Genomic DNA, 8,829 nt, shown 5'->3' on the forward strand with positions numbered 1-8,829 from the left:
TTCTGGTTTCAGGGAAAGCTGACCCCTTAGAATGTAGGTTGTAGAAGGAGCTTCCTCTTTATCTTAAGTCACAGGTCTTCTCCTCCATCTACGATACCCAGCATTTCACTTTGCCCAGCTAATTTTTCTCCGATGTTACCTCTTATACTCCATATTCAGACACTCATAATCTCTTGCCTGGACCATGGCAGTAGCCTCTTCCTTGTCCCTACTTGTCCAGGTCTGCAGGAAGCCAGTAAGTTACAGTTACTGAAACTCATCTATGAACCTCTGAACATGGACATGTCCTTCCTCACTGGCCCAAACATTTCCAACATCTCCTGTTAACCTATGAGGCTGAGTATTAACTTTCCACCTTGACATTTATAACCCTTTACTCGGGACTTCCCTGGTGGCGCAGTGGTTAAGAATTCGTCTGCCAATGCTGGGAACAAGGATTCGAGCCCTGGTGCAGGAAGATCCCACATGCCACGGAGCAACTAAGCCTGTGAGGAGCAACTAAGCCCGTGTGCCACAACTACTGAGCCTGCGCTCTAAAGCCTGCGAGCCACAACTACTGAGCCCGCATGCCACAACTACTGAAGCCTGCATGCCTAGAGCCCGTGCTCTGCAACAAGAGAAGCCACCGCAATGAGAAGCCTGCACACTGCAATGAAGGGTAGCTCCCGCTCACTGCAACTACAGAAGGCACGTGCACAGCAACGGAGACCCAATGCAGCCAAAATATAAATAAATAAATAAAACCCTCTACTCAACCTTCCTTCCTAATCTTCCCTGTCACTTGACACAGACATGGAGCCCAATTCTCATCTAATTGGTTTTCTCCCTCTTTGATGGACATGTCATCATCATTTTTACCTCTAGATATTTGGTCCCACTCTTCTCCTTTTGTTTTCTTTTTTCTTTTTTCTTTTTTGGCCATGCCACATGGCTTGTGGGATTTTAGTTTCCTGACCAGGGATTGAAACTTGGCCCTCGGCAGTGAGCTCACAGAGTCCTAAGCACTGGGCCGCCAGGGAATTCCCTCTCCTTTTCTTAATGATCTTGTAATTTGTCTAGAAAAATCTCATGCATTCATCAAAGATAAGTTCAAGTCATATATTCTTTTTTTTTTTTTTTTGCGGTACCTGGGCCTCTCACTGTTGTGGCCTCTCCCGTTGCGGAGCACAGGCTCCAGACGCACAGGCTCAGTGGCCATGGCTCACGGGCCCAGCCACTCAGCGGCATGTGGGATCCTCCCGGACCGGGGCACGAACCCATATCCCCTGCATCGGCAGGTGGACTCTCAACCACTGCGCCACCAGGGAAGCCCTATACTCAGCTTTTTAATTTCCTTCAAGAAAATGTCAAAAGACAGGTTTTGTACAAAAATATATATATTTTGTTCAATAGTTACGTAATATACATTTCCACAATAACACTTTCAGCAATGACTTAGAATGTAAAACAAAAAGTTTTTTCATTAATCATCCTTGCAAGGACCCTCCCGCCATCCCAGGGGTAGAACTGGGATTCACAGAGGAAAGCAATTTGCCCAAGTCTCCATTTAAAAAAAGAAACAAAACACTAGTAGTCATGGAAGATAAACTTAAAACATCAATAACTTAAATAAGATTAACATTACTTAAGGCATCATGTTTCATATCAATAAAGTGCACACTCTTTAAAATTATAATAAGATAACATCATAGGGCAGTTAGGGAAAGCCAGAAGAAAACAAACAGTCTTCAGATTCTCGGGTTGTGGAGGGAGTGCTCAAGGCTTTGGAGTTTGCCTTTTCTTGTCCAGATGTCTCATGGAGTCCTGGACCCACTTCTGCTTGGGGTCTGCACAGATGTCCTTGCCCAGTATGGTCTTGAAGCTGTGGAGAAGAGAGGGGACGGTTAGATGGAGTTCCGTTGAGATTTCAGCCTATGAATGCAGCCTATTTACCCCAAGACGCTGCCGTGGGAACTTGAGGAGGAAAGCAGGTGGAAGGAGGGAGCCCAGGGCAAGTCAGTCCTGCAGATGGTGCAGATAAAGCCATCCTGATTTCAGGCTAAAGAAACCGGGATGGTCTGAATAAGCACCCAGATGGAGAGTGATGTTAGGAGTAACTTCTTCCCTTGTGGCTGCAGTTTTTCCATTGGGCACCTTTGGATATTGGATTAGGTCATGTAACTCTCTGACTTCACATTTGTGAACCATGCCCCTGGCGCCCCGAGGAAGAACTGGACCACGGAGGCCTGAAGTGTTCAACTCACATCACAGCTTCTTTGGGACACTTGCTGCTGGTGACTCTTCTATAGCTCATCAGCCTCTGATTCGAGATCTTCTTATTGGCGAATGTATAACAGCAGGTGACTGGGGAGTTAATTGCATCTGGAAATAGAACCACAAAGAAAAAGCACTTTAGGACGGACTAGGTTCTTTCTGATCTCAATCAGAGCAGAAAAGAGGAGTAAGGAGAAGACAAAAGGGAGTCAGGAGTGGAGGTAGAACCACTTAAATCCCAATACTTCTGCCTATGCTAGAATAGCATACAAACTCAGTTTCCTATGCTCTAAAATGGGTATACAGCATCGATAATGAACTGAGGGAAGGGAGCTCTGTTAAAACTAAATAACTTAAAAAAAAAAAACTAAATAACTTTTGGAAGTGCTCTTAGGAGGAGCTAATAATCCAAGTTATCAGGGTCAGGGACACAGCTGTGGGTCCCCTTTAGGCTCCAAGTAATCGATGCTTGGTTGTGAGTTTCCCTGGTACCCACTGCCTCTGCAAAACTGAGTCTCTGGAGTCCAGATTCCAGGTCTCCTCCTCTGCCCTCCACAGTATCTGGAAATACCCTGCCAGAGAACCCCCTCTCTTTATATCCCAGTCCCCAAATTTTGCTGAAAGGAGCCAGGGCAGTAACTGCTCTGGGTTCAGGCTTCCAGAGCTGGAGTTCTGGAAGGAGCTGGATTTGGGGTCTGCAGCTGGAATTCTCATCCCGGCTCTGCCCAAGGGAAGCTCTGTGATCAAGCTCACTCCTATGCCTCTCTGACTTTCCTAGTTAAAGCGAGAGTGTGGGTACCTTCTGCTCTGATGGCCCATCACAACCCAGGGATGGGGTGATGTGCTTCAAAGGGAAAGAGACAGGGGACTTACCTGGCTGAGCGAGCACCTGGGTGCTGAAGGCGGCTGTTGTGAGCAGCAGACACAGGAGGGCTGCGGACACCTTCATGTTGGAGGGAGAGGATTCAAGATTCAGCGTGGGAGCTGTTGGTTTCTGGATTGGTCTCAGCCTCTCTGCTCCTGCAGTGGCTTTGCCTGCCTTTTATTGAAAACCAAGAGGGTGGAGCAATGGGAGAGAGGTTGGCCCAGGACAGCATCATCCTCAATGAATGACGAAGTGGAATCTTGAAAGTGCTGAGCAAGTGAAGCACCCGAAGACATTTCCAGGAAGTAGGAGAGAGAAGCGGTAGGTCAGGACTGGACACTTTTTCCATTCGAAGCTGAGATAAAAAGAAATGGGAGGAGCAGGGTACAGTTATATCCCGAGAGACCACAGACGTAAACCAAACGGTTTATTCTTAAGGATTCTGCTTTCTCCGAAGTGAAAACTGCAGAAAGGAAGGGAAGCAAGAGAAAGAGAGGTCACAAGGACGATGAAAGCATCTCTGAGCTTAACCATGGTTTAACCCTGGTCCACCTTCAAGCAACATCCCAGGGGACCTTCAAGCCAAGAAACGGTTCTGAAGTCTTGGCAGCCCCCCCACCCCCCGCAACAGCATACTAAATCCCCTTGCTCTTTAAAATGTAGGATGGTGGTACAATTGAAGCTTAGCCGAACTATAGGGTTTTTTTAAGCTATAAAAGTGAATTCTAGAATCATCGGATTTAAGACTTGGAAGAAGCCCTCTAAATCATGTAGTGCTGCAAAAGAAATTTTCATGTAATACTAATGCAGTACTTACTCTGTGCCAGGAATATTCTAAGCCCTTTACAAATGCCAAGACCTTTCAATTCTCCAACCCCATCTAGTAGGTATTGTTCATTCCAATTTTATAGCCAGGCAACGAAGATACAGAGAAGGTAAGTAACTTGCTTGAGTTCCCCCAAGAAGAACCCAGTGTCTTGTGCTGTCATGACTAGGACATATGAAAGGGGCACATTCTCCAGCTGGCTCTCTGGTCATTTACCTGGGTGCCCTCTGTCCTCAGCCTCTGCCAAACTAGCCGACATCTAAAGGGGAGTCGGGGATGTTCCTTGCGGTTAAGTCATTATGGGATTTGGAGCCTGTGGTTAGCACAGCAGGCAGACAAGACAAGAAGCGTGTCCTTTGCTACGGCGGCTGTTAGCCCAGCTTCTTTCTGGATTCCTAGGTAGCAGGGGTGAGCAAAGGAACAGCATTACTGGAATTAGAACACTTGCCTTCATGCTGCAGCTCTGTCTTAGATTTCCTCAGAAACCCCAGAAGCAGTCATAATACCTAAGACCTCAGCATTCATTTCAGTGAACTCTTTTCTCTTACAAATATGATAGGATTCCTTGAGGCATGTTGGTGGCTAAGCCGAGCCTCGAATTCAGGTCTCTACTCCCCCATTCCACTGCCTCGTGCTTTTGAGCTTGCTTGGTCTTTGCCCAGTGAGCATGGAAGGAGCTGGTGACCTTTCTTTCTTAGAGAGTCTTTGAGACAAGGTCTATGAAATACATGGAACTTTTTGGAAGAACCGTCTGACATTTGTAACCACTACTACATTTGTAATAAGAAATGGGTTCTATTGAACAAACGACTGTATCTGGTCCATATTAGTGGTGAGTAATGGCGAAGAAGAGGACTAGCTGGTGTCACTGAGTGTTTCCCAGGAGCCAGGCCCTGTGCTTGGGTGATTTCCAGCATTGTCTCATTGGTCCTCCAAAGAACCCAACTTGCCTTACATTGCAACTGAAGTGAACTCACTTGTCGAGGATCTCACAGGTAAGAGCAGGTGGGGCTGAGATTCCCACCCAGGACACTGATTCCAGAATCCCTACTTCCAGGCACTAGGCTTAATGTCTCAGGATGGATATTGGTTTCCTAGAGAATCTAAGAGCAGAGAATCTATGGAGAAGCCATGCCAGGCTCTTGGGTGTGATTCCAAAAGGGCAGGACAAAGAGAACAAATTAACTTGGGCACTGCTCTGCTTGTGCCCTTCTAGGAGCCTTAACTGCATTCTGCCTGACTCCTTTTAACCTGCCTACCACCTCCTCACCCCCGACTTGGGCTGTTTTGCTCAGTGCTCTGCCAACAGCTCTATCCATTCTTACTGAATGAGTCAATTATTTTCAGGAATGGAGACTGTGTAACGTCATGTATGTCTTCCCAGACCATCTCACCTTAACTTCCGAGACATTTTTCCTCATATTAATGGAAACTCCTCTCTAGTCTGTTAGTGTCCTTTTCTGTGGACTTGGTGGATTTCATCCCGTTTCCTTCTAGAATCCGGTCATTCCTTGGATTTTTGTCTAGGTTAACAAATTTAAAGACGTTGAGATCTTAAAAAATGTAAGTCTATAAGAAAAAACCCCCACAAAACCCCCATAATATTGAAAAGTAATAGAACATCTGGGTCTGAAGGTTTTATCTGGAAAGTTTTCAGCTGGATAGATATCAGGCTTTCGTATATGATTATTCAGGTTGTCTATTTCTTTGTGGGAAAGTTTGGGAATTTGTTTCTTGTGATGTATTGGTTGGTTTTATGTATCGTGTTGAATTTATGGACATATATTTGTCCACAATATTCTTTTATTACCTCTTTATTGTCTAAAGGTTAAACGCTGATGTATCATCTTTCATTCATGACATTGATAATTTGTCTTTATAAATAAAAATATAATTCCCCTAAAAAAATCAAGATGTTGAGATCTTGAAACTGCTCTCTCTTGATTCTGCTAGGTAGTTATCATTCCTCGTCTCCTAGAGCCAATGCACCTGTAGAGATCTTACAGTACATCTCCTCTTCTTATGTAAGGAAACCATATTCTTGATATGGGCAGGGAGAGCAGCTGGCCCCTGGTCACCCATAGTCACACAGAGAAGTTTTCTGGGGTTTTTTTCTGAGTTTTCAGGCAGACTTCTGAGTATTTGAAGCCATGTCTCTGCTTCAGGAAGGGATCGCCATTTTTGGAAAGTGACTCAGTCACTGCAAGTGTCAGGCAACAAACAGATCAAAGGTGAAAGATGAGTCAGAAGAGAAAGTCTTCAGGAAGATGGTAGCTGCCTCCCTGTCACTTCTGCTCAGTCAAGAAGAGCTGCTCTCCCCAGATGGAGGGTCAATCACAGGATGGGAGAAACAAGTGGAAATTCCCACTCTGAGGCAGCTCTGGAAGTCCCCAGATTCCTTGGAGAAGAATGCACTTGGCTGGAGCCTGCATTCCAGATGCTGGGTTTGGATCCAGAGACGTCTCACGGGGGGCATGTGCTGCAAACATCCCAGTGCAAGGTCCGGGTTGGGGCCCTGCTTCAGGGCATGCAAGGGAAAGGCCCCGGGGAGAGTTGTGGCGAGAAGGCAGGGTTAAGGTTTTGCTGTTCCCCAGAATCCCCAGTCCCCCTGGGACCCCTCCTCAACAACACACAGATGAGGAATGGAAAAGTTCCTCTTGGTGAATAATCTTTCCTTCCTTCCTCCCTGTGGGCTGACCTCACCCCCCGCCCCAACCCGGATCTTCCGCGTGGACCTTGATCATCGGCCCAGACTCCCACTCAGTGTCAGGGGCAAAGGAAAGAGGAACTGAGAGTGATCTTTCTAGACATATCAGAAGCCAGCACCTCGCCCCTGCCTTGGTCCCTTCCACAGTTCGCTTGCTTCCCCCTCTGCATCTAGCACGGGGCGCACTTACCTTTGCCTGCTGATGCTTCTCCGGTTCAGGCCTTAGAGTGAGATACACAGTAGGCCTTGCACCCATTAGGTCCTTTCTAGACACTTCCCCAGGCCTCTCCTCCAGCTGCTACCTACCGTTCTCCTCCACGTTAGCTCTGAATTCTAGGGAGGACAGAGCTTGCTTTCCTGGGGCCCCAACTCTAAGATCCCTTGCCTTTCAAGGATGAGAAATCCATTCTTTATTCTTGCACAGAATGTCAGATAAAAACAGAACCTTGGAGATTATCTTCCTGTTTCATGGATGGGGAGATTGAGGCCAAGAAAGAGGCTGTGACAGGCCTGAGGTGACGTAGTAGACGAACAGCAGAGTTTGTGGGGACTTGTCCGTTTCTGGGTTCTCAGCGTAGCACCCTTCCTCAGATGCTGCACTAACTCCTTGTTATAACACACAAACAGTTAGCATCTTTTCGGTACACAGCACCAGGTAGGGGACTGGGATTGGAGGATGGGAAAAGCGAGCCAGACATGCAGCCTGCTTTCCAGATGAGATGATTAAGTAGCCACGGGAAGTCAGGCTGAGTTTATAAATAAACCTAAGCAGTGCTCACCCCAAGCTTCAGCATCCAGGCATTTCCTGTGTTCCAGGTGGATCCGCCTCAAGTTTATATGTGTGAAAGAGCTGAGGATGTCTGGGGGAGGGAGCAGGGGGGGATAGCCTATGGGAAGAGAAAGGAAAGATTCACCTGCAACAGCCGGCTCCTGTTGGCTGGGGACGGAGAGAATGGTCTCAGCCCAGTGGGGGGCTTGTCACTTAGACTGCCTTGTGGGCCAGTCCTCAGGGACCAGCACCTGAGCCCTACAGTGAGGGGCTGCTCTGGGCAAGGGGGTCACGTCTAAGAAAATCGTTAGGATAATGACAGTGTAAGACTCGATACTGCTCCCCAGATAGACTGTAACCAGGGGTAGCACCATGTGGGAGAAGCCACTTTCTAGGGATTGCCCTGCCCAAGGTGCCCCAGGCAGTGTCAAGGGGGCTGGTGAGCACAGTTGAGGTACCCCTGTGACAGCCCTGAACTTGGGGGCATCGTAGGGAAACAGAGCTCATGAAGAGCAGGTGGAGTGGAGACAGAGAAACACTGCTTTGACAGCCTTCTATGGCATCCGTGGTTTTTGTTTGTTTGTTTGTTTTTGCGGTACGCGGGCCTCTCACTGTTGTGGCCTCTCCCGTTGCGGAGCACAGGCTCCGGGCGCGCAGGCTCAGTGGCCATGGCTCATGGGCCCAGCCGCTCCGCGGCATGTGGGAGCTTCCCAGACCGGGGCACGAATCCGTGTCCCCTGCATCGGCAGGCGGACTCTCAACCACTGCGCCACCAGGGAAGCCCGGCATCCGTGTTTTAACACCTGTGTTGGGGTCCTCTGAAGGAAACGCAAGTGACACACAGAATCACTGCAATAACCAGAGAGATGCAGAGCTGTGAGAGCCCCAGCTACGGGGCTCAGGAAAGCTTCATGGTGGTTATTTTAAGATGGGCTCAGGGGTTGGCAGGTTTCGAACCTTGGGTGATTACTGGATGGAGGAGGGGTGCATTCTGGAGCGAACTTAGAGAGATCAGAGGTTTAAAGTGCTCACATAGCTTCTTGGGATCTTGTTAAAGTACAGATTCTGATTCTGTAAGTCTTGGGTGGGCCTGAGATCCTGCATTTCTAACCAGCTCCCAGGTGAGGCTTATGATACTGGTCTATCGTCCCATTAGAAGAACCTTAAAAGGGCTCAGCAGGGGAAATTGTGGTCAGGGGTGGGAAACATGAGCAGTTCATCGTGTCTAGACAAGGGTTCTTACCTGTGGCTCTTGGCTAGGCTTCAAGAACCGTCTGTAATTGTGTCCCACATTTACGTGATTGTGTATTTTTCTGGAGAGCAGGTCCGTAGCTGCCATCAGATTAGCAAAGGCATCCATGACCTCCAGATAGTTAAGGACCACTGAAGCTAACAAAAATAGAGTTCTG

The 8,829-nt window shown here is 47.8% G+C and overlaps 1 protein-coding gene across 1 annotated transcript; it reads right to left on the reverse strand.

The window, feature by feature from the left end:
• Positions 1-1,358: 1,358 nt before the first annotated feature.
• Positions 1,359-3,286, reverse strand: LOC101289706 (C-C motif chemokine 2). The gene is made up of 3 exons (XM_004267190.4): positions 3,127-3,286; positions 2,244-2,361; positions 1,359-1,861 (listed from the first exon to the last, which is right to left on the reverse strand). The coding sequence occupies exons 1-3, from the start codon at positions 3,200-3,202 to the stop codon at positions 1,756-1,758; spliced, it is 300 nt and encodes a 99-aa protein (XP_004267238.1). The 5' UTR covers positions 3,203-3,286; the 3' UTR covers positions 1,359-1,755.
• Positions 3,287-8,829: the final 5,543 nt, after the last annotated feature.

This window comes from Orcinus orca, chromosome 19, assembly GCF_937001465.1.
Source record: "Orcinus orca chromosome 19, mOrcOrc1.1, whole genome shotgun sequence".
NCBI classification, from domain to species: Eukaryota; Metazoa; Chordata; class Mammalia; order Artiodactyla; family Delphinidae; genus Orcinus; species Orcinus orca.

What these genes read in the sequence shown, in the direction of transcription:
- LOC101289706 (XM_004267190.4), bottom strand. Translation starts at nt 3,202, where the DNA reads ATGAAGGTGTCCGCAGCCCTCCTGTGTCTGCTGCTCACAACAGCCGCC. An exon ending in CCAGGTGCTCGCTCAGCCAG is followed by an intron (nt 2,362 to 3,126) that starts GTAAGTCCCCTG and finishes TTCTATTTCCAG; the next exon opens with ATGCAATTAACTCCCCAGTC. An exon ending in TGTCCCAAAGAAGCTGTGAT is followed by an intron (nt 1,862 to 2,243) that starts GTGAGTTGAACA and finishes TCTTCTCCACAG; the next exon opens with CTTCAAGACCATACTGGGCA.